This window comes from Apodemus sylvaticus, chromosome 1, assembly GCF_947179515.1.
Source record: "Apodemus sylvaticus chromosome 1, mApoSyl1.1, whole genome shotgun sequence".
NCBI lineage: Eukaryota > Metazoa > Chordata > Mammalia > Rodentia > Muridae > Apodemus > Apodemus sylvaticus.
Window position 1 is genome coordinate 40,719,658 of NC_067472.1, and position 25,725 is coordinate 40,745,382.

General features: G+C 42.1%; 3 protein-coding genes across 4 annotated transcripts in view; 2 read left to right on the forward strand and 1 right to left on the reverse strand.

The window, feature by feature from the left end:
• The window catches only part of Abhd17b (abhydrolase domain containing 17B, depalmitoylase), a 36,865-nt gene extending 36,308 nt beyond the window's left edge, over positions 1-557 (reverse strand). Inside the window, exon 1 of the mRNA XM_052188379.1 lies at positions 185-557. The gene's annotated coding sequence lies outside the window, so the exon portion shown is untranslated. The remainder of the gene's footprint in view (positions 1-184) is intronic.
• Gda (guanine deaminase) overlaps positions 1-25,725 on the forward strand; it is a 680,631-nt gene that overhangs the window by 382,858 nt on the left and 272,048 nt on the right. The gene's annotated exons all lie outside the window — the stretch shown is intronic.
• Positions 920-25,725, forward strand: part of C1H9orf85 (chromosome 1 C9orf85 homolog) — a 53,303-nt gene continuing 28,497 nt past the window's right edge. For both annotated transcript variants that reach the window (XR_007978837.1, XM_052188400.1), the window contains exon 1: positions 920-1,168. Coding sequence is in view for 1 of the 2 variants with exons in the window: in XM_052188400.1 (XP_052044360.1) it covers positions 1,067-1,168 (102 nt within the window). In the remaining variant the exon portion in view is untranslated. The remainder of the gene's footprint in view (positions 1,169-25,725) is intronic.

A 25,725-nucleotide genomic window follows, 5' to 3' on the forward strand; every position in this document is an offset into this window, starting at 1 on the left:
GCCCGAAGTGGCCCAGATCCAGGGAGGGGAGCGGCGCCCGACCCCATCTTGCGGTCCTCCCTGCGGGCGAGGAGGCCCGGGACGCACGGGTCTCCGCTCGGTAGCTCCGCTCCGAAGCCACCCGGCCTGCTCCCCGGCACAGAGCGGCGACCCCCCGACCGCCCAGCAACCCGGCCCCACGCACCTGCAGCTGGGCGGCCGCGGCCGCCAACGCGCTGTCCTCCGCGGGGCGCCGCCCGCCGACTCTGCGCGCGGGGCCCGGCCCGGCCCGGAGAGGACGGGAACGAGAGCTGCGGTGCCCAGGCGCGCTTCGTGTGGCCCCTCCACGCGCGTTCGCGTTCTGCTGACTAACGGCCCCGCCGCGAGGGGCGGCCGCCGCCGGGGCTCTCCGGCCCGAGGTCCCGCGCGGCCGTGGTCGCCGTCCGCACCGCAGGGCCGGTGGTGCCTTCTCCGCAGCCCGCCTTCCTTGGCACCTCCTAAGGCCGCCGGGCGGCGGAGCGCGCGGCCGCGGAGGGCGGGAGCTGGGAGGGCCGCGGGGGACGAGCGGCGCGCGGCCCGGCTGGAGCTGGTCACTGACTGGAGGAGGGCGCCGAAGCTGACCGGGCGCGCTGCAGGCGGGCAGGGCACCGGCCTCGCCCACCTTCCACCAATCACAAACTGCGCAGCGGAGTCGCTACGCTACGGAGCCGGGGGACAGGTTGGGAGCATTCGGCAGGAGGCGGGGATTGCGGAAAAGGAGAGCCAATAGGAAAGGTGGATCTCCGCCCCTCCACCGTGATGGACAGCCGCGTTCGAGCCAATGGTGGCGTTCTAGATTCGAAGAAAGCTAGACTTGAACCTTGGGTCTGAGGAAGGCTTTCTGTGAAGTGGGTAGTCGAGGATGTGCCGCAGGGGAAAGCCGAGCGTGACCTCCCTAATGAGTCACGTGGGCCGACGGGGCTGGGACGGAAAGAGTAGAAGAACTTCTTCCGGGTCACTGTCGATAGGCTCAACCTGGGGCGGGAACTTCTTTACCCTTTCCTGTAACTTAAAGGCTGCAGCGACTTAAGGTGCCTGAGATTTGGTGATGAGTTCCCAGAAAGGCAACGTGACGCGGTCCCGACCTCAGAAGCACCAGAATACGTTCACCTTCAAAAATGACAAGTTTGATAAGAGTGTTCAGACCAAGGTAGGCCCTTGCCTGTTGTACTTCTTGCCGTCCCAGGAAAAAGTGATTGGAAGGGGAGAGAGAGAGAGAGAGGAAAGGAAAGTTGGCGAGCGTGGACTGCAGCCCAGTTAGTCTTGGCTGCAGTGCAATTGTGTCTAAAATATTCTTCCCACGCCCTTTCTTTGGCTTGGCTCTATGACTACATCTGATGGTCAGCACATCGAACTAGTGGCGCCAAGACTGGACTGGGCAGCCTGAATTCATCCAACCTACGGTACAGTGGGGCGATTGAGGTCTTGGATGCCCCCATCTGGGTCACGCCCCTGCAACAAGAAAATGAAGGATCTCGCCCGAGTGTCTCTTTGCAGCAACTGTTTTTCGAAAACTCCCAAGCCCGTACGTTTGTAGGGAGTACGATCTTAGCGTCACTGTCCTCATCAACAAAACGCTATTTCAGTTTCGTGTTGAGATTGTAAGGGCAAACTGTTTGGCTTGTGTAAAGATGGTTGCTTGCCTGTTTGTACAGTTATTTAATTTATCAGGACTTGTGTAAACTGGAAGAAAACCCAGGCTGCTTAGATCATTTGAGATATTATGAGTGATTCTGTGTGGATAGCTAATCCCTTCCCCATAACTAAATGGAGTGCGGATAAAAGCTTTAGTCATTCCAGAGGCCGGCTTTACATCAGATAAAGTTAATATTTACATAAACAAGAGCTCAAATTTCCTAAGTTTGTTTCTTGAACTAATTTAATAATTTCTGTGAACTTTAGCCTTAAATAAGAAATCTGGTAGGATTATTCTGAAGCTAACAAAAAGAGTAACTAGGCCGGGGCATAACAGGTGGTCAGCAGGTGATTAAGTTTAAAACATTAAAAAGGCAATCTATAGTAACTTGTACTCTTGTTTTTCTCTTTCATTGTTTCTCAGATGTTTAATAAATACCTTTCATGTGCAGGATTCTATATACCCGTGGTAGACAGTGTTCAAAAATATTGATTCTGCCTTTATGGATCTTGTAGTTCTCTGAGTAATATGGACAGTAATGAAGCAGAAGTTGCTAAAGGGAAAGGCAGTTCAGTGAAGAATAAAGAAGGCTATTTATAAGTTAGGCCCTCAGAGCACGGAGGTAGCAGACACTGGGTCCATAAGCCTGCTTTTCCTGTATTTTAGAAAATATTATGGAGTAAAAGTTGGTAAAGAAAAATGGGTTAATCCACAATTTGGTCCCAACAGCAGTGGGAGTGATAAAGTATAATTTCCTCCCACTGCTCCTGTAGCCATCTTAAAATCTGTGGAGAGCCTTGAAAGTAAGACTAGACCCTACTTAAATATAATTGTGAGATCCACTAATTAGACCTTTCCTGAGCGGAAGGAAACTGGGGCCCCGGGTTGTCTCAGCTCTCCATCCTAAAGATGGTTTTTAAATTCAAGACTGGACAGATTGAATGGGAGCCTTCCCCTTCCCCACTCCACCTCTACCTGGTTTTAATCTTTTGAGACTGGATCTCACTATGTAGACTAGGCTGTACTTGAACTTGGAGTGATTCTCCTGCCTCAGTCTTCTAATCATACCTAGCTATGGTAGCTGCTTTAAGATGCTTATGTAAATAAAGTGTTTATTTTCTCATATTTGAATATATTTTTGAAGAGGAAAGAAGTTTGCTCTAGTCTTCCAAATGGCCAGTGGGGTCAGCATACGAAGGACCTTTCAGCTTGATAAGAGGATTACCTAACAGTCAAGTAGTGCAGACCAAACTCTGTAACTTCCTGCTTTCTGAGCTTGTTGAAAAGAGGCCTGCCTTTATGGTCACAGGTTTAGAAAGGGTAGAGGTCAAAATAGATTTAAATCTCTTATTAAGCTGACTGCAGTGTGGACTCTGCCTAGATGGCTTCGCTTCCTTTTCTGGAGAGGAGACGGTGTGTAATGAAACACACTGGTGGTGTGAAACATTGTCATCTGGTCATGACATGGTTAGTGACCTGTTGAACCCTTGGCACCTGTGATTACCTGTGAGACACCTGCATAGGATTGGACCTATTAATAGTCTGTCATGGAGTAGGTAGGGACTGAAGAGGCATCGTCTCCTCTCAAGTGTGTGTGAAAGCTATCTATGGCTGATTGATGGATGCTGAGACAGTCATTTTCTTCAGTGGGATAGCCACACAGCATTTGTCCTTGTTCATGGAAATAGCCCATTTTTGGGTAAGAGATCGTAATTAAAGTTACACTCATTGGTTCACTGAACTGGACCCAGGGGGAATTGTTTCTTTGTCCTGTTGTCGGTGCTCTATTTCTTCATCTCCCCAGAAGTTCACGTGACTGCTGTAGCAGAAGAGAGACCTCATACTAGTTTTGTCATTTTTGCTCTACAATACTGGGTTACTACAATCTCTGCTCTTAACTTTCCAGTCAAGATGGTTGTAGGGATCATTAAAAAATTCTTAAGAAATAGAGATATGCCAGGAGGTGGTGGCGCACGCCTTTAATCCTAGCACTTGGGAGGCACAGGCAGGCAGATCTCCGAGTTCAAGGTCACCCCGAGTTCAAGGCCACCCCGTCTACTGAGTGAGTTCCATTACAGCCAGGGTTACACAGAAAAACCCTGTCTTGAAAAACAAATTGAGGTACAAGTGACTTATCTAGACACATGTGGCCTTTCTAGAGAGAACTGTGACATATGAGCGAACATGGGGGAATGGATGAGTGGAGAATTTCAGAGACCATTACTCACCACAAAGGGCTGAGTAGATTTTTTTTTCTTTTAAGAGAATGGAATGAATGTGGATCAGTATGTGACCTACATACTGAGTTCCAGGACAACTAGGGATATGTAGAGCGACCCTGTCTCAAAAACAAAATAAACATAAAGGGAGAGAGAAATACTAGTATGAGCCAAACATAATTATATGATAATCTATGTGGATCCAAAGTTGCTCAGAGCCTAAGAAAATTAATTAGATTAATTAATTAAAAGAAATGCATAGGTTTTGAAAGCATTGTCACAAGTTTATGTAGAACATAAAGATTACTTTTTGCAGGCCTACAGTTCAGGTGTAGTCATTCTTAACAGTTTTATGTGTGTTTGTAGATATCTTAGTATGATATAGCGTGCATGTAATAAACTACAATTTCCTTGTTTTGAAAAGAAAAACTGCTTTTGGGGACAATCTGTGTACTGCTCTGGCCTGGAACCCATTGTGTAATTCAGGCAGCTTTCCTCAGCCTCCCAACAGCTGGGATCACAGGCCTGAGCCACCACACGCAGTTAATTTCAAAGTTTTTAATCATTTGAAAACATGGTACTGATACAAATATCACTTTCCTTAATAAACAATTGAGTTCTTCACATTTACTTACTGTACAAAAAGAGCTGAAGCTGAAAATGGTAGTACATGCCTCTTACCCTAGCGCTCTGGAGGCGAGGCATGAGGACTGGGAAAGGTAGCTAATGAGATGCCACTTAGTGTCTTGTATCAAACATTGTGCTAGATGGTGAGAGGTTAGGGCTAAGGGCAATACATACACACACACACACACAACTGTTCTACATATATGTGTGTATACATATATGATCCGCATTATTTTTGTTAGCATTTCTCAAAGTGTGTAGTTTTAGGAGTACAGCATCATTTTATGATCAAGTTGTTTTAGAAATACTGTGCACTGAATCTGACTTTGTGGTGGGGGCAGAGTGTAAGCCCTTTCTGGAGTTTCTCCAGCAGGAGTACCACCGTGAATTCTAGGCTAGGCTGGACTATGTAGTGGGTACTAAGCCATGCAGAGGTACACATACAATATACTGTCAAACAGACCCACAAAACCCAAAAAGCACTGCAATGTTTTGCAACTTGAAAATGTAATTGACCAAAACTTCCTTGGTTATGAAATGGTTTGGTTTATAAAATGTCTAATGAACTGACTTATAATGAAGCGCACTCACTTTTGGAAACTGTTTGTCATCGTGATATGGAGATAAAAATTGGAAGTTTGAGGCCCTACTGTCTGGATGATATTGGAAATATACTTACAGTAATAATGGCTGATAGTAATATACTTCAGTGTGTTATTTTATTCCATCTTGCTACACATTATCTAATCTTCAAAATGACCTTGGGATAAATGCTATAATTACTCCATTTTACATACTGGGAAATTAGGACTTAGGGGAGTGAGTGGTGTCCCCAAAGTTACATAATTAGCATGTGGCTGTGCATTAATTAGGTGAGATGAGACTCAGGGCAAGTCATTTCAAAGCCCTTGTTTGTATGCAGAGTTTCTGCTTCCGAACTGGGGGTTTTTATCTATTCAGCTCTGTCCATTAAATTTTGAGACAGGTGTAGCCAGCAAAGCCATGAACTTAGTTCCTTCTGCCTGAGCCTGCTAAATAACTTGAATTCCAAACCTCAGCTACCAGGACCAGTTTTTCTTTTCTTGGTGTTTTTGTAACAGAAGCAATATGACCCAGAGATTATGGTCAGAGCAGAGATGTATGAGCCCCATTGTCAAAGCCTATCACAGCCAAGGTGCTCTTTGTGCCCCAGAGGTTCACATACAGGAACCTTAACCCCTGAGTGTGAGAGTGAGTTAGAGACGGGGCTGGTGGAATTCAGTGGGGTCAGGTACTGTGCCTAGCAGGAGCCAGCTTTCTGCCTGCTTCCTAACTGGGAACTCTGCTGTAATCAGAAGGTGCTGAGCTCTCACGAAGCTTGTGCCTGTTATTGTTGCTGGCTCCACTATCATCACTGGGAAATCAAATTTCAGTTGATTTGGGTGCAGATCCTAACGGCATGTGGTCTTCCAACCTTCCACACCCCACTCTTCCTCTGCCTTCAGGAACGTATAGTTGTCATCATCATCCAGTAGAGACATTGCTGAAGTAAACTTTTTAGTTCCTTGCCTTGCGCTTTCAGGGAACTCTGCTCACCCATGGACCTTGCAAGTGAAGATGCATTTCTTGGCCCACAGCTTCACCATTTAACTATTTGTGGCTTTAGTCAGTTCCTCCTCAATCAAAACTGTAGTGTTGTGAAAATACATGCTGTCTCCAGGTCTGGGCTAACCTACATACCTCTGCACCAGTGCCTGGCTTAGTCCATGCCACAGGTGCTCTCAGCATGCTTAGTAATCACTGCATACTCATGGGTAATCCTTCCAGCATGTGAGCCCTCAGCCTTTAGACCCCCCACCCCTCTTGGGGTCAGACTCTAACCTTTACCATGTTCTACTCACAGACAGGGTCTTTATAACCTAGAACTTGCTATGTAGACCAGGCTAGTCATGAACTCAGAGAGATCCGTCTGCCTCTGTATCCCAGGTGCTGAGATTAAAGACCTGTGCTACCTACCTGTCTTAGATAGGGTTTTACTGCTGTGAACAAACACCATGACCATGCAAGTCTTAAAGGACAACATTTAATTGGGCTGGCTTACAGGTTCAGAGGTTCAGTCCATCATCGTCAAGGTGAGAGCAGGGCAGCATCCAGGCAGACATGGTGCAGGCAGAGCTGAGAGTTCTACATCTTCATCTGAAGGCTACTAGTGGAAGACTGGCTTCAAAACAACCAGGATGAGGGTCTTAAGCCCACGCCCATAGTGACACACCTACTCCAACAAGGTCACACCTCCTAATAGTGCTACTCCATGACCCAAGCATATACAAACCATCACACTACCACACCCAGCTTACTCAGAAACTTAAAAAAATGACCACCATTTATTTACATGACTTCCTGTTTCCTCAAATACACCTGTTTGTTGTTGTTGGCCTCACTGGCTGTTCCTGTCTGATGTCCTTCACTTTTCAGTGTACTTCGCATCCCCGTGTTCCCCTTACCAAGCTCTAAGTCAGGATATACTCTGCTGCATTGTCCTTCTTTCTCCCTGTGGCGCTCTCTTGACATATGCCTAACCCCGCTCAGGCCTAGCTTCCTATTTTTCTACCACCATGTCTAACAAACTACCTGTGCCTGTCCCTATATATTGTACTTTCTTATTGCAAAGATAAAATGCTTGTCTCTCCCTGCTCTAGTTTCATTTCTCTTGCTGTGATGCAGTGTTCTGGCCAACATATAGGGAGGAAAGGATGTTTTTGGCTTTCAGGTCAGAGTTCATCATTGAGAGAAGTCAGGGTGTGTACGTAAGCAGGGACTTGAAGCAGAAACCACAGAGGAATGCTGCTTGTTGGCTGGCTCACACACTCAGGCTTAGCTAGCTTTCTTCTATGACACAGGACTACTTGCCCAGGCACTGGTGCCACTCACAGAGGCTTGGCCTCTCCTACGTCTATCAACAATCTAGTCAGCCTCCAAAAGACATACTCACAGGCCCCGCCAATCTGGGTAATAGTTCTTCAATTGAGACTCTCTTCTCAGGTCACCTAAGCTATGCCAAGCTAACAGTTAAGTAGGGCATTCCCTAAGACTGTCCCTTTGCTTTGTACCTTAAGTTCACCCTCCCTTGCTTATCTAACAATCTAAAGGCACAAGACTCCTTAATTACCCATTCAACCTTAATGTTTCTCCCAATAATAGTTTCTCTGTTATTGATGGATTGCTATAGATTCTTTCAAGGCCTTGCTGAAGGAAGCTGCGGATGTAACACAGTTTGTAGGGTGCTTGCCTAGCAAAGAGTTCTGAGTTTGATCTCTCTCTCCCCATGAACAGTATCCTCTAGCATGCCATGAACAGCACCCCATAAACAGTATTGTATAGCATCGACCTGTAATTCCAGCACTCGAGAGGTAAAAGCAGGAACTGAAGTTTAGGGACATCTTTGGCTGTGTAGGCTAGCTGTGTAGGCTAGCTGTATAGCTAAAACTACACTTGACTGGGTCATTGCTCTTTGTGGGATTGTTGGTTACAAATGGTTTTGGGGGGAGGGGGCACTGAGTATCTCAGTGGGTGTTTGCTGCACAAATCCGATGACCTGAGTTCAATTCCTAGAAACCATGGTGGAAGGAAAGAACCGGTTCTCTAGCGTTGTTCTCTGACCTCCTCATGTACACCTCGGATTGAGTGTACCCATCTTGACACACATTATCATGTATACGATAATTGTACTGAGTGTTCCACCTGTCAGTATAGGCTTATCCGTAGTAAAGAAATGTACCGCTGTGAGGGTATTGGTGACGGAGTGGGTGTGCTTTGTTGGGGAGAGGGTAATGAGGGAACTCTACATCTCTCTGTTTTGCTGTGAACTCGAGACTATCCTAACATATAAAGCCTATTTACAAGAAGTAAGAGATTGCAGTGCTCATGTTCATCACCCAGCACTAACTGCCTCTTAAACAGTCTAAAGAACACTCTTCACTCCCTTCCTTCTGTCCATGGCTTAAAGTCCATCCGTCTGTGTGCTTGTCACTCAGCCTCCAGCTAGCCTTTCTGGTAAGCTACAGGATTAAGTGCCCGACAACCTGCTTGACTTCTGTTCTTGAGTGAAGCATAAGGTGGCAAAGAAAAAGCCCCTGCTTTTGTCCTGTGTAGTGTTTTCACTGAGCAGTGTTCTCTAGTTTCATCATTGGCTCCAGCTAAATCTGAAAGAATCATCTTTAACTCAGGCTCATTCTAATGTCCTGTGTTCCGGTTGGCAACAAAGCTGAACTCTTTAATTTTCATTATTATTGACTTAGTATTTGTTTTTGTATAGCCTACAGTAGGATATAATAGACACAGTAACAAGGAGGTGTGTGTGTGTGTGTGTGTGTGTGTGTGTGTATACGCACGCGCGCGCTCGCAAGCACACATACATGGGTGGGTGTGTTTATTGTGAGTGCATATGTATCGAGCATCTTTATCTATCACTCTTTACATTCATTATTTTTTAAAACAGCTTCTCATTGAACATGAAACTCACATTTTCATAGACTTGCTGTCCAGCCTCAGGAATGCTCCTGTCTCTTTAACCCCAGTGCTGACTTACAGGTGCACTCTGCCTTTCCTGGCTTTTACATGGGTGCAGAAGATCAGAACTTAGTCCCAAATGCTTTGTGACTGAGCCATCTTCCAGGATTTTTGTTTTCATCCTTAACACCAAGGCTGTGGTGTACACAGATGTACATGGTATTTAGTAAATATCACATATGTGGCTGTGTTAAGTGTATGACAAGGATAGCACCGTTATACTTCAGAAATAAAAGGAGGGAAAGGAATAACTGATCAGCATTATCCTCAGAGAGAAAGTAGATCTTGGGGATTAAAGAGTTAGGAAATGGAGTAGAATCAGATGGAAGAATCTGTGCTTTATCAGTTACTTTTACATTGTTTTGACAAAAGTATCTATTAGAAACACTGTTGAAGGGATGAAGGATTCACTTTGAATAGGTTTCATAGGAATTTCATTGCATTGTGACAGGAAAGTAATGGCCGAAGGAGATTGGCTCCTCACGGCTGGAGTATGTGGTGGAAGCTTTTCACACAAGGATAGACCTGGAGCAGAGGGAGAATTTTAATTCGAAGATCTCACTCCTAGTGATTGCTTCACCATAGTCAGACCCTACCTCACCCTACCTCCACAGCCTTCAAAATATGAGCTTGAGATCAGACTTATAAACTATTAGCCCATGGGGATATTTCAGATTCAAGCTGTAACTGGGAAATAATGAGTTCTAGGTCAAGAACTGAATGTGTTTCAGGTGTGTCCAGACTGTGGAGTCACATGTGGCCCAGGTCGTTGAATGTGACCCAACACAAAAGTGTAAACTTACTTTAAACCTAACTTCCCCGCCCCCCCTTGATATTGTGTGTAACTTAATTGTGTGGTTTGAGAGCATGGAGTTTGCAGGTGGCATCATGTCTTAATGTCAAAGGGTTGGGCGTTTCTGGTAGTTTAATCTGAAAAGGAAACCAAATGAAAAGGATCAGCCAAGAGTATTACTCCATGCAGTCTTTTGAAAACAGGACTTCCTTACTGCCTTTGAGGATGAGTTCCTGACTCAGAAATAATCAAGTAAATGACTAAAGATCTGGAGTATGTGAAAGGTTTTTCCTCCTAGTAATTATTCCAGATCAAGAATACAAGGAGATATTTATGCTTATTGCCAAAGTGGTGACAATACATTGTCTGAAGACAAAAGCATAGGAATGAAGGCCTCTGTTGCTTAAGTGGCTCTCTGGAGTGTATTTAGCTATATTTATTAGCTGGGTGACGATCATGAGAAGAAAGTGCTTGAACTCTCATAGTCTTTGTAGGAGCATCTGTTCAGTAAGTGCTTGGTGAGTTTGTGAAAATGCCCATCGCAAACCTGACCTAGTACTAAGCCTTCACAAATGGTATTCTATGCTCTCATCCTACTGAGATGTTCACCATGTCCATTCCTACTTACTCACCCATGCTTTTCCTGGCTCAGCCAGCTGGGGATCTCTCTCCTTCCCTGTCACATGTGCTGCCCTCACCATGCCTATGATAGATGTCTTGTTAGTTATTAGGGCACATGTCTTGGCTTCTGTTTCTTCCTCACACATATACACAAATGCTATCTATGGCCCCCTTACAGAGAGTCAATCTTTGAGAAAAAGAACTCATTGTATATAATATGTACTGTAGGAGTGGCCCTGTGAGGTGGCACAAACAAATGGAAACGTGGACTTATTTTCACTGATTATGGTCTGTGTGAATATACTGGTATGCTGAGCTGCTATTATGTGCCAAATATTGACAACAATGAGTAACGGTATGTATCCTCCATTCTAATGTCAATCAGTAACTAAAATTGAAAGTAGAAAAATTACATGTGCAATGTTTTTATTTAAAAAACAGCTATTGAAGTATAACTTACATATATATACATATTTGTACATATATATGAGTAAATAGATCATGTTGCAGTTTAGTGTATTTTTACAAGAAAGGTCATGTAAGTTCCTAGAACCCAATTCCCTTAGTCAGCATGAGCCCCTTTTCTTTAATGTATCCATTAAGGAAATATGAACTAAACTTTGAATCATAACTTGGGAAACATATAGAAACAGTGTTAGTGAATGTGGAATAGCATCCTGATGGATCTTCATCGTTCATGTGTACATTATAGCTTCAAATAATCCTCCTTTGGCCAAAAGAAATAGGCGTGACTTGATTTTTCAACAGTGACCAATTTGGCCCTTTTTAAATCTGGACTTTCTTACAGCTTTGGAGGTGGATACATTATTGTGGTCCTAATTCTTCTAATGTACCTATATATTCAGGATATAAAATGACAATTCAAAAACTTATGGTACATATATCTTGTTTGCAATTAGGTTTACATTGAATATTTAATGTAAATATTCAGTTGTCCTTTTGGAATAAAGTTGAATAGTGTACTTTTTGTTTTTATTTGGATGGAGTCATGTTATTAATAGGAAGAACTCTTGTAGATGATGCAGCTGTTTGTGTATTTTAAATTATGGCTCATCGGCAGAATTCTTTTATACATTTATATTATTCAAACCCCATTTTGAAGGTCATTTGATCCTGTAGGTCATTTACAACATCATAGGTTTGACATCCCAAGCTAAGCTAGGGATTGATTTAAATGTTTTGTTGTTCTCTGAAGATTTATATGTTATTAAGTGCTTAGCCCTTTCCACCAGGTGGCTGACTTGTTTGTCTTGAAGTTACTCATGTCCCTGAAGTCATCAATTTGAGTAATATAGTTGACATCATGATATATACTTGTGTAATGAATGTTTAGTATACCATCATGAGCCTTTATCACAAGATTCTGTAGTAGTATGATCTCAAGGTTTTTATAAACTGAATGACATGATCATACTGTTAAATCATATGGAGTAAGTTATTTTTTTCTGTATTAAAGTGAATATTGTGGTTATTTTTATATATGGACAGTATGTACAGTTCTTTGATCCTCACATAGTTAGCTGTTCTGAACATTTAAGCAAAATCCTGGCTTATTGTGGTTTCTGACTCTTAATATAAGGTTTCCTTCAGGATTATGTTTAGGAAGGTTTGCTTTTTGCTATTCAGAAACATTTTTTTACTGATGTTTCTAATTCAAAATGGCTGACTGAAAAGAACTCCCACTTCCAAAATTTCAGTGAAATGACAAAAGAAAGCTGAGACCTTAGACAACTGAAAAAGATCTTCTAGCAAAGAGCACTATGGAGAGAGAGAGCCACAAGGACAGGCACCGTCATGAGGAGAGAGGGAGCCATAAGGACAGGCACCATCATGAGGAGAGAGCGCCACAGGACAGGCACCATCATGAAGCCAGAAGCAGTGTGGCCTCTGACTGGCAAGAACTAAACAGGAGGCCAGATGCTGGAAAACTGAACGTATGCTTGATTGAGACTGCCTTAGCAGAGGTGGTGGCTCTTTACAAGGTCTGCATCCTTCAAGCTGCTTTTATACAGTTTAAATGTAGAGACATTTCTTTATAATACATAGACTAAGCTGATAAACCAAAAAAAAAAAAAAAGTCCCGCTTTATAATAAAAAATTAAGGAAATTTATTAGGCATAAAATAGAGAATCAAGTCCTAAATTTACAACTTTGTAATATAATGTGGTTGGATGTCAAGGTTTTCTAGTCAATTATTGAATAATGCGAAGACCAAGTCAGAACAGCTGTCTGGTGTGGGAGAATGTCATGGAAGAGGAAGACAGAGCTGTGATCCTGGTGGTGCCTGTACCTTGAAGCAGCATGAATCCTGTACACAGTAATCTCTAAGCTGTTTTACCCTCTTGATCAAAGGCAGGCATTATACAATGAATTGGCTTCCAGGGCAGCAGTGATTCTCAGATCTGACTCATCTGTGCAGTATGACCCAGTAGATCTGTCTTCAGTGCCCCAGCCCATCCTTCAGTTCCAGCCAACACAGTGGCCATGTGTACCTTCCAAGAACTTGAACTGTTCTCAGTACAACTGAGGACTTGAACTTTATGTTTATTTAAAGTAGCTGTCTGTAGTTGGTGGGTATGGCATTGCACAGTACCCATCTAGGCTTGCGTACAGAGGTTGAACAGATTACTCATCAGTACTACACATTGTAGGAAAACTCCAGCCATGAGTTGCACAACTGAGGACTTTACCTCTTGTGCCCAGGTAAAAGAGCTACACAGGACTCCGCAAAAGCACTTTAAGATGATGTGCTTGATATTACTAATGATTAAAAACTAATTAAAATCCTTAAAATGAGAGTTTGATAAAACAAACAACTACATGCTGGTTGTAGAAGTTTGAAGTAAACACTCTAGTACCGTAGCTATATGACAGCCATGGACAAATCTGAAAAATGACTACATTTGTAATTTGGGAGATCAAGTTAATAGATTGTCAAAATAGTCAGATTTCCAAAGCAATAAAAAAAATGAGATAGAACTTAAGATGTGAAGGACCTAGCTAAGCTACAGTTTGTGTAAAGGAACTAATTCTAGAGGTCAAGGAAGGTGAGAAGGAAGTTTCCTCAAATATTCACCAAGCTCTAGGCTTCAGATAGAAGGATCTGTCTGGTGCTTTACAAGAATATTGTAGAGAAGGAGAGATGTCTCTGGGAGTAAAGTTTTGAGCTCTTGATGAAAATTCCCACTAGCTCCAAGCTATGCTTCACAGTTTGAGATTTTCAGCCTGGCCAATGGGCTGTTGTCTACAGAGTATTATAAAGGGAGTCTTGAATGTTGAATTCATTGTAGTGCTGAGCTGACTTAGGTGTCAGAGTTAAAGAATCACCCAGAAGCAAGGCATAGTTGTACATGCATGTAATGCCAGAGGGTGAGGCAAGGGGACTGTGAGTGAAAGGACCGTTTGGTAAAAATATACAAAATCTTGTATCAAAATGTGAAGTATAATATGGGTGTTGTATTGAATCATACTACGGAGGCAGAATTGGAAGTAAAATATCTAATTCCAGATTTCAGCTCACTGTAAAAACTAATGTAAGGGTCTGAGAATCACTGAAAGAAGACTTCAGACTCGAATAGTGTGCAAAGACAAAGAGCATGTATTCTGCAGAAACAGCCAGCATGTGGAGGAGGGGTGTGCGTCAACTATCCAAGCAAAATGTGACCATAAGGGAATCTCTGCAGGCCCCCTTTAAAGCCAGTTAGGGGTTTTCCAGTTATGGTTCATCAGGATTGGTTGAGCGTATTGCCCCTGGCCAGGTTCAGGCAGATGCTGATGGCTGTCCTTTTTCTGGGGTTTTCACAAGAAACCTTGGCTGTCTTTCTGGTAATTTGAAGCATATGGCCTAATATGGCTACCTGTTCTAAAATGGAGTGAATCAGGTCCTCTTATTAAGTTCATGTCAGCTGAAGACGGGGTCTGTTTTAGGGCAGGAGAGATGCCATAAAGAAGAAAGGTCGGTGTTGCCAAGGCACTTTTTAGGTTGTCAACTGTAGTTTTGTGTCTGTGCTAGGCAAAGCAGGAGGAAGATGACACACGTTCTAGATCCACTGTGCTTGTTGATGACAGTAAGCTGGGTGGTAGGCCGCTGTGGGAAAAGCAGTACTGAGCAACTCCACTCAGGAATTTTCATGTTAGTGATTTATTCTTCCTCTGGAATTGTCAGGCGTGGTGGCAGGCACCTTTAATGAACTGAGCCTTCTTGTTGGTCTAAGAGTAGCAGATTTTTCTTTTTTAAGATTTTACTTTTAAAAACTAAATTTAAAATTTTACTGTGTGTGTCTTTGTGTCTGTGCACATTTGAATGCAGGTGTCTGTGGAGGCCAGAAGAAGATTTTGGATTCCCTGGAGCGGGAATTATAGACAGTGTAAGCTATCAGGCATGGGTGCTGGGAACCAAATGTGGGTCCTCAGCAAGAGCAGTGTGTACTATTAACTACTTCTCCAGCTCCCTGGAGACTTCTCATAGTAGAATTTCTTTTTTTTTTTTTTAATTAAATAACTGAATTGAGGATGAGGATTTGAAGTGAAATTTCGGGTGAGTTAGTGCAGAGTTGATGCGTTGGGCTAGGTCTCAGTAGGATCTCAGCAGGAGAGTGCTTGCCTGGTATGCTTAAGGCCCTGGGTATGAACTCTAGTACTGCAACAAAGAGAAAGCTGAGATGCGATGTTGTCCCAGTGTCCTAGCATTTACTTTTATGAGTTCTTAGTTACACGCATGTGCTCGTTTCTCTCTGTGGGTATGTATACATACATGTATGTGTATCTGTACACATACATGTATGGCAGTGCCTACTGAAGTCAGAGGGGTCAGATCCCTTGAAGCTGGAGTTGCAGGTGCTTGTGAGCAATCCCTCTCTTTCCTCTATCTGAATCACCTCATATGTCTTTATCAAGTCACATGCCTGTCAGGAAAGACTGAAACATCATGGCATCCATCTGAAACCTTTTGAAGACTTCAGCTGAAGTGTTCAGTAGATTTGAGTGCCAATGAGATGGGAGGTTTTGAGTCTTGAAGGCTGTGAATTTGCCTGGGTCAATTATCTAAAGCCTCTTAAAAACCCAGTTTGCAGACTCGAGCCAGTTAGTTTTATTTTAAACACCTTATTAACTCTAGACAATGCTTGCTCTTCAGATTGATTTCATATGCGTTACTTTAGAAATCCTACTTTAGTGGGGTTTTAAGCATCATCAGGATTAAACATGATAAGTCTTTGGAATCTTGGAGCTGCCCCGTGCATTAGTTTTTACTTTTTTGAGATGTTCCCATGAACAACAGAGATGGTCATGGTACATATATGCTTTAGACTTGAAGAATTCTAAACTGTGACTCAATTATAGGTTTATATGTTGGAAAGAGTCCTATATTTAGAGTCCCAGGAAGACCAACAGTTAGCTAGTGTGGCTGTGAGTCACTCTTTATACAGCCCTGGATGCCTTACATTAACTCTTTAAGTAAGAATAACATTAAATAACAATGCCAGTTTCTTCAGTCCAAGGATGATTTGAGAAGACAATGAAGAATTATAGAAAACCTCCAGAAAGAAAATATTGTAGTGCTAGAGTTATTACAGATGATCTTATTATTCACTAAAATCTACTTTTAATTCTTGGCTTTACATACTCATTTCCTCAAAAACATCCTTGTACTATTTTTCTTTTAACAACAAAAAACTGTTGTCAACTGAACACTGGGGAAGTCATGTGTGAAAACTGAGCTTTAAACCAAATGAGTCACAGAATAAGCTAGTCTTTCCCACTCAGGTGACCTAACTCTTCAAACCATTGTTAGTGCAAATAGATTGCTTTTATGACATAACCATGATCTAGGAGGAGGCAAAGATCTTTGAAGATGTAGTTGCTTCCCAGTAGTAATTGCTCATTTATTGTTACCCCCAAGTGTATGACTCGATGCTTAAGATTTATTTTTAAAGATAGCCATTTGGTTTATACCTTGCTTGTCTGTTACTTGAAAGAGCTAAATTCATACACTTCTTAATATATGCCATTAGGAAGGAAGGGATATTTGTGTCTTTTAAAAACCTGTCTAACAATGTTACTAGTTTGTCTCTTTAAAGATCACTAACTTGGGGCATACCTTACTGGTTGGACAAGATCTCAGATTGTGACTAAGTTTTAATGAGTGGTTATAAAAGCATGTGTGTTGCCTTGTGACACTTACATGTTACTGTTTGAGTTGGGCTCTTTGCATCCTGGTTGATTGTATGCAGGTTAATTCAGGCTGCTCACCACTACTGACTCTTCTTTGTTTACATGTCACAAGGAATTGATTCTCTGAATAATAGCATGGTGAACAGTTGTAAAAATCCTTTTAGAACAGTACTTAATGAAGACATTTTCTTCTCTGAATTAACTTTTCTAACTTTAGAATTTTGTATTTATGTTCTTTAAACAAATGATTTATTGTACACGCAAAGGTTACCTTAGGTTTAGCCCTATTTACAAAGCAGTTATCCTCCCAGAATACCAGTTTAGAATCAAGTTCTCATACCTTACAAGTGGAAATGTGTATGCGCTGCCAACTTGGCTGCAGGGTTCCTCGCTCTTTCGTTCTTATAGAAGACCTAACACTTTTCACTTTTACCTTAAATCTACACCTTGAGCTAATAGTCATCTTTTTATGAGTTTGGTCTTTGATGTTCCTGATAAATTTTGTGACCTCGAGTAAATCTCTTAATTCTGAGCTTCAGGTTTCTCATCTGCAAAGTGATGATAATTAATACCTACTCCTAACCACAAGGATGTTGTAAAAATAGCCGGGCGAATTTTTATAAAGGATTAGGCATGTGGTTTATGAATTTATGGTAGCAGTCTTTTGTGTTCATTTTATTTAGTTTGTTAATATTCTTTTGATTACAATTAGAGTGCTGGTTTTATAGTTTCTGTGGTTGTAATGTGAAGTGTTTGCCATAGGCCTGTGTGTTTGAACTCCCAGTTCCCGGTGGCGCTAAGTTGGAACCTTGTGGAGTCTTTAGGAAATAGAGCCTCGTTGGAGGAAGTAGATAGATCACCAGGGATCCTTGAGCAGTTCTAGCCTGACTCTGCTAACTCTTGTTCACCCTCTGCTTCTTGTCTGCCAAGACGTGAGCTCAGGAGGCCTAGCTGCAGATTCCTGCAGCTGGGGAGCTGCCTGTTTCCGTGCTTTCCCTTCCTCGATGGTCTGTAGCTCCTCTAACCAATCACAAGCCAAAGCAGAACCTTTCTCACTTAAGTTGTTTCTTGTCAGATCCCAACAAGGAAAGTAAGCACTGCAGTTATTACCCGTGTATATAACTAGCATTGAAATACTTGAGCGATATGCAGCAGTGTCTGGTGTAAAGCAAAGAATCTTAGAAGGTTGAGTGAGGAAGATTGCAGAATTCACTCCAGCCTAGAGTGAATTCAACTCTACTTAGTGAAGTTCTGTTGGAAAATAAAAGGCAAATGAGTTGATTGAAATATCAGTATTGGAGCACTACATAGAAGGCTCTCAGTTCAACTTTCAGTAGTGAAAAAGTGTAGAGTTTAGCCCTCCAATCAAATGGCAGAGATTAAAATGAATTTTAAAATAGGCAACTGCATAATGCCTACAAGAGACTATAAGAGATTCAAAGTCATCAATTGATTCAGAGTTAAAGATGGACATAATAAGCCATGCAAATATTAACAATTATTAACAAATATGCAAATCCAAAAGAGAACGGGAATGGCTTTGCAAATTTCAGACAAAAATAGACTTTAAATTAAAAAAATTACAAGAGACAAAAGACATTCCATTAAAAATTGATATAATAATTAAAAGCTTTCATGTACCTAATAACAGACCACCAAACCTGCATGAAGCAAAGGTTCAGAGCAGGAGAAGTGGCTGCGTGGTGGGTCTGTCTTTGCTGCAGACCTGGAACAGTGGAACTGACTGGAGGCCACAAGCAGGCCCAGAGGATGGGAGGCCGTCAGCCTATGAGCTTGAAAGGGGCACTGCACAGCAGCAGCAAACACGGCTTCTCCTCGGGTCCTACTGCAGTGACAGAAATTGTACTATGACTCAGTGACTGACTATAATGGTGGGTGGAGTCAGAAATTACTAATAGAAGAAAACAAAAAAAAAATCACAACTGGGTAGAAATTAAACATTACTATATGAAATATAGTAATAAAATCACGAGAAAATATTTAATGAAAATGAAAGTAATGTAACAACATAGATATACTGAACTATGTTCTGTGGGAAACAAATGTTAAAAATCAGAAGCATCTCATGTCAGCAGTGCAACTGGCAAGGAACTAGAAAAACAGAAACTACACCAAAGGTCATCAAAAGGAAGGAAATAGATTTATGCAGCGAAAAATGAAATGAAAATTAAAAAAATAAAAATAAAAAATGAGAAAAATCAGTGAAACCAAAAAATTTTTCAGGTTATATTTGTGTCCAGCAACACACGCACACGTATATGAGCACAATGAAAAAGGCTGTGAATTTGAAAAAGAACAAGGATGGTATGTAAGAGGGTTTGGAGAGGGGAAATATTATAATCTCAAAAAGAGGAGAAATTATTTAAATGTATGTAAACAAAAACTGGCAAGCTTTTACCTAGGTGAACTAACAACAACAAAGAACTTTTAAATGACAATAACCAAAAATGAAAATTGACAAATTAATGACAATTGTACCGAGTTAAAAAGGATTATGAAATGATGCTTTCAACAGTTTTCTGACCAGTTGAGATGTGCAGGATCCTAAAAGTACAAAGCCTGGCCTGAATCATGAAGGAGTTGTAAGATTGAATTAGAAATAAGAAAAATCCCCAGCGAAGAAGCTCTCGGCTTTGTGCTCTCCCTGGCGGCCTGTCGGGCATTTAAAGGGAACCTCATACACCTCCCAAGCCTACAAAAGATCCATCCTACCTTGTTCTAATGATGCTTTACCCCAATCCCAAGCCAAATGAAGACTACAAGAAAGCCACAGAGCAGTCTCATCTCTGAGGAGTGTTACTGCCCGTGTGGTTTGGATAAGAATGGCCCCCACAGTCTCATATGTTTAATTGTTCCCTGGTTGCTAGATCTGCTCAGGAAGGATTAAGGTGGCCTTGTTGAAAGAACCGTGTCACTGGGAGTGGGCCATGGGGTTTCAAAAGCCCATGACAGGCCCAGTCTCAGTCTCTACTGCAACTTTTGTAGAACAGCTGTGCGTTCTCAGTTACTACTTCAGCACCATACCTGCCTGCTTGCTGCCACACTCCACGCCTTGATGATTAGGAACTAACCTCTGAAGTCATAAGCAAGCTTCCACTTAAATGCTTCCTTTTTTTATAAGTTGTCTGATCATGGTATTTCATCATAGCAATAGAACAGTAACTAAGATACTGCTGGAGTCTGAAGTATCCTGCTCCAGGCTCTGTTAAAGTCCATGTCTGTAACCGCCAGAGTTTTTTAATGAGGCCTATAAATTTTAGGAGGTGGCATTGTAGGTGAAAGAAGTAGGTCACTAGGAGGTATGTCTTTGAAAGTTATACCATGTCTTTTCTTAACTTTCTGCTTCCTGTTCTCCATAAAGTAAATATCCTCTACCACATAATACTGCTTCACCATGGAAACAGAATCAGTGTGGCTGAGGACTGTGGACTAAGCTGAGTCCTTCCCATATCCAGTTGTTATTACCAGGACTTAGTAATATGATAGATATTGTAAGTGTAGTGATCATAAAAGGAGAGAGATTAAGAGAATATGGTATACAGCTGTGTGCGGGAAGGGGGTGCTCCAGTGGACCCATGCTGAGGCATCCCTTCTCCCGAGGGACCAGACACACACCAGCAGAGTATAGAATACAGTTTATTCAGAGCATGGGATGGGAGTTAAGGGAGGTAGTAGAGGCAGAGAAAGGCAGAGAGGGAAAAAGTAGAGAAGCAGAGGCCGGCCATGACCATGTGGGGGGGAGGGGAGCCCAAGAGGGGCAAGGGAGAAGCTGAGAGTGAGAGGTAAGAGAGAGGAGGGGATAAGCAGCCCCCTTTATAGTAGGCCAGGCTTACCTGGCTCTTGCCAGGTAAAAGTGGGGAGGGGCATACCTGGCTGTTGCCAGGTAACTGTGGGGTGGAGCTTAGACAGAATCCTAACAGTAAGTACCAATGCAAAAATCCCCAGGCAAAAGAAAATTATAGCAAATTTAATTTAGCAGGATATAAAAAGGGTTAGACAAGGGTCAGAGTGAGTGATGGCTCACTGACTAAAGCTGCTCTTGCAGAAGACCCAAGTTCAGTTCAGCTGCAGCTCTAGGGGATCCGACACGCTCTTCTAGCCTCTGTGGAGAACCACCATCCCCACAGCATACGTTCACACAGACACTCCTAAATACAAATAAATCATAAAGGATTAAATGTCAAAATCCAGTGGGATTCATTCCTAGATGTACGGTAGGTCCCACACGAACAGAGTGAGCAGAAGAAAAGTGTATGTGTCATTGGGACTGAAGCTGAAAGACAGTTGGCAAAATTCAGTACTTACAATAAAAGCACTCAGCAACTGAATTTAGAAAGGCTACCTCAAAATTTTAAAAGAAGCCTCTTGTAAAATGCTACAGGGGGCATCATTCTTAACTTTGGAAGTATAAAAAGGATTTTTGTTGTTGTTTGTTTTCTCATTTCCTTTTTGCTTGCTTGTTTGCTCTGAGTTGAGACAAAGTCTGGCTATGTGACTGAGAGTGGCCTTGAACTCTTCCTGTCTTCGCCTTCCAAGTGCCGGCATTACAGGTATGCGCCAGCATGCCCAGCCTAACTCTGGCTCATGAACGGGTTCCTGCTTGTCTACCTTTGTCAGTTCGTGCTGAAGGGGGAGCCAGGATAGTTATATAAGAAAAGGGACACAAAATATACACAAATTAAAAAGGTAAATTTTACTTTATTAATAGCTAGTATGACCTTATATGTTGAAAATTCCCAGGACTCCATCAGTTAAAATGGGTAAATGCATTTAGCATAGTAGCAGGAAACAAGTCTATACACAAACATGGGTTACATGTCTCCATTAACAATGAGCACTCTGAAAAGGGAATTAAATAATTAGTTTGTAATAGTTGGTGAAAAATGAAAACTTAGAATTAACTAAAAATAAAAAAGATTAAAAGTGAAAACTGTAAGCCATTGCTGGATTTAAAAGCCATAAACAGCATTAGATAAATGAAAAATACCACATGTTCATGGATTGAAAGATTTAATATTAAGATATTAGTGCTACTAAAGTTATCTACAAATTCAGTTCAGTTCAGTGGAGTTCCAGGGCCTTCTGTACAGACTTGGAAAAACTCTAAAACTGACACAAAATCCCAAGGGATTCCAAATAAACAAAGGAATCTTGAAAAAGAACTAAGAGGGAGACCTGACATTTCTTAATTTCAAAATTATGCCAAAGCTAATAAAAATAGTGTAGAATTAGCATGAAGATGGGTATATGGGCCAGAGCTATAAAATAGCCCCTAAAATGTTTGCAGCAGAATTATCGGATGATCCTAAAACTGTATTATCTGATTATATATCCTAAATAATTAAAAGCTGAGTCTGTTTATAGCAGTATGTCTTATGACAGATAAAATCAGAAACAGAAAAACCTACAGAGGTATGACTGACTAAACAAAATATGTTACATACACATACTAACATTTTTTTCCTTAATTAAAAAATTATTCTCTCATATTTTACATCTCAGCTTAAGTTTCCTCTTTCTTCCCTCCCCCAAATTATTAGCATTTTTAAGGATGAAAATTCTGAAGTATTCTGCATCTGTGACCCTTGATGATACTGCTAAGTCAAATAAGGTAGTTACAAAATAACCAAAGCTTCGTATCTCCATTTATATGAGGCACTTAAAGTAATAAAATTAAACAGAAAGAATCTTAGCTGATGGGTTTGAGGGGAAGAGAGATTAAGAGTCACTGATTTAAAACAGCTTGCAGATGTAAAGACTTCTGGAGATGCATGGTATTATCAAAAGAGGAGTTTAACACACCATATAGGAAAGATATTTTACAATGAAAAGCAGAGCTCTTGGTAATTAGGTTTTCCTTTCACCAGGTTCTTCACCTCCTGCATTTTGTTGTTTATTTGCATTCCTTTGCTTTGCTTTAATATGATGAGGATCAAATTCAAGGCCAGGACCATGCTGTGTCAGAAATGTCCATGAACATGTTTTGCATTTCCATGATGTCAATTTATTGAATAACAGTAAATTCACAGGATATGGGCAATTCAGTAGATATCTCTGCTTTTTTTAGTATCCCTAGCCCAGGCCTTGAAGGAATAAAAAGTGACCTGGACTGTGTTTACTGGAACCAAGGAAGAACTTTTTAAAGATGACATTTGGAAAAAAGAAAGAACAGATTTGATTGCTAAAGTACTGTTTGCTAAGATAGAGCCTTTGAATCTGAATTGGAGGCATCAAGGGTTTCTGCAGAACTGCTCTCTCCTGTGCAGCTGGCCACTTATCAGATTACCACAGTAGTTAGAGCGGAAGGCTCATTGCTACAGCTGAAGTTATGCTTTCAGTCGGCCTCGAGTACATTGTCTGAGAACAAAGGATGACTGTGCAGGCACCTGCCCTGAGAAAGAGGAAGGCGATGACTAACCCCGGAAGTCTCTGAAAGGATCAAATGGGTTGGAGGTGCCCCCTTACCTCTAAGATCAACTTTACTTTCAAGAAAGACCATCAGTCCCTGGGTGGCACTGTGACACTGTTAAAGTCGACTGTGAAATCTGATGGAGAAAAGGCTTGTGTTCTGTGAAGCCAGAACTTTTTCTTGGATTATTTTCTTGCTGAAAATATCCTGGGGTCCCTAAGTAGTGACGGTAGCTTGGAAACAACTGAAAACACATTCTCATAAAACATGAAGTAACCCTGCTCTAACCACTTTAGGGCAGATTTTCCTGTTTTAAGAGGTATCATTTTCTGTTCTTGGAGTTTTATTTAGGGTCACATTGTGTATTCTTTACTAAAAAATATTTTCTGGCTGGGCGTAGCTGGGTGGTAGGGTGCTTGCCTAAGTTTCTCAAGGCCTTAGGTTTGCTCCCTGCCATAGGAGGAGGTCGAGATTTTCTACTACTTGTTACAAGCTCTCCTAAGTAGGATCAGAATGGGAAGAATCAAAACCTTTTTACTGGAGGTCCTTATTGAGGCTCTACTGGTCCTTTTAAAGTTTCAGTATTTTAAGAGTACAATGCTTGAGACTGGAGAGGCTGCTCTATGTTTAAGACTTCGTACTGTTCTTCCCAGGCCCTGGGGTTGGTTCTGAGCACCCAACTAGTGACTCACAGCTGCCTGAACTCCAGCTCCAGGTGACCTCCCGGACCACCCACGTGCATGTGGCATATTTTCTCTCTCTCTCTCTCTCTCTCTCTCTCTCTCTCTCTCTCTCTCTCACACACACACACACACACACACACACCCCACTGGTGTGAGTAGAGCTGGGCTGCCAGTATGCAAGGCCCTCCCTGCCTTAGATCCGCAGCACCAGAGGAAGGAAAGGCAAGGTGCATAAAGGAGCTGTGGGTTTGCTCTGGTATGCCAGCACATTTCCCACCGCAGGCCAGTGTGCTGCCACGTGAATGTCTACATGACGTCTAGTAATGCGCTTGGCTGCTAAAGTTAGCCAGTGTACGCACAGGCCCTCTCTGTTTAACTGCCGCTGAGCAGAGATCTGCCAGCTTAGTGAGAGAATAGTCCATTGTTTGGAATGACCCAAACTCATTTTCTATTCATTTTCCTGGTGAAAATGTGATTGTTTATTTTTGCAGATGATGTTGAGTAAACAAAGTGGGTGCTGGGGGGAGGGCGCCATCCTTTCCTGGTTTCTAGGAAGGACTTAGTTCCAGGATCCTGAACAAGAGAGGCATCCTGAGGACCGTCGCGCAGTTTGCTTCTCTCTGATTGGTGTTTTAGACTTGTGATAAGTTTAGAGTGAATGAAAGAAAGATGGGCTTTGGGGAAAATGTTATTCTATCTCACAAATAGAGATATGCCTCACTTTATGTGTTAGATATCTTTAACTGAACTGATACATATTAAAATCAAATTTTCATATTTGGTACATACATGCAAATTAGGTATTTTAGAATACTAGAGTGTATTTTGCTCATTGGAGACTAGGCTTTTTTTTTAATATTTAAAATGTTTATAGCCAATCTTTAATTAGCAGTGCTGTAGAAGTAAGAGTTGCAAAATGTTTATAGCTGTAGCCTGGACTGCATATATATAGCAGAACCATGCCTTATACAAGCAAAGAAAAGATGCACTAGTTTGAAATCTTGTATGTGTATGCATGTTACATAGCTGTGAGTGTGTGCAGTGCCTGCAAATGTTTTTTGTACTCATGGGTATGTACACGTGGAGGTTAGAGGTCAAAACCATGTGACTTCTTCCTCTGTCATTCTTCACATTGTTATATATTATTTTACTTATTTTATGTATGAGTATACTATAGCTGTCTTCAGACACACCAGAAGAGGGCATCGGATTCCATTACAAATGATTATGAGCCACCATGTGGTTGCTGGGAATTGAACTCAGGACCTCTGGAAGAGCAGTCAGTGCTCTTAACCACTGAGCCATCTCTCCAACCTATACATTGTTATATTATTAAGACAATGTTTCTCACTGAATTTGGAAATAGATTGTCCAGACTAGTAGTTCTCAACCTTTGCGTTGTGACCCCCTTGAGAGTTACATATCAGATATCTGCATTATATTGATGGTACCAACAAATTACGGTTATTAGGTAGCAATGAAATATTTTATGCTTGGGGGTCACCATAACATGACAACTATATTAAAGGATCACAATATTAGGAAGGTTGAGAACAATATTAGGAAGGTCTAGTATGTCTAGCCAGCAGGACCCTAAGATCTGCCTATCTGTACTTCCAGTGATGGGTGAAGGGGCTTAAAAGGAGAGAGTATAGGGGGTTAGGGGAGTGTGGCTAGGCGGTGTGGGGGGAGGTGTCCAGGCGGGCTCTTGCCTGGGCACCTCTGCCCCTGAGGGACCACACACACACAGGCATAGTATAGAATAGAGTTTATTCAGAGTAGGGGATGGGAGTTAGTGGTAGAGAGGGGGGGGGGGGAGGGAGGAGTGGAGGTGAAGGCCGGCCATGACCACGTGGAGGGGGGGAGGAGAGCCCAAGGGGCAGACAGGTGAGAGTGCGTGGGAGAGCGGAGAGCAAACAGCGAGAGGAGGGATAAGTAGCCCCTCTTATAGTGGGCCA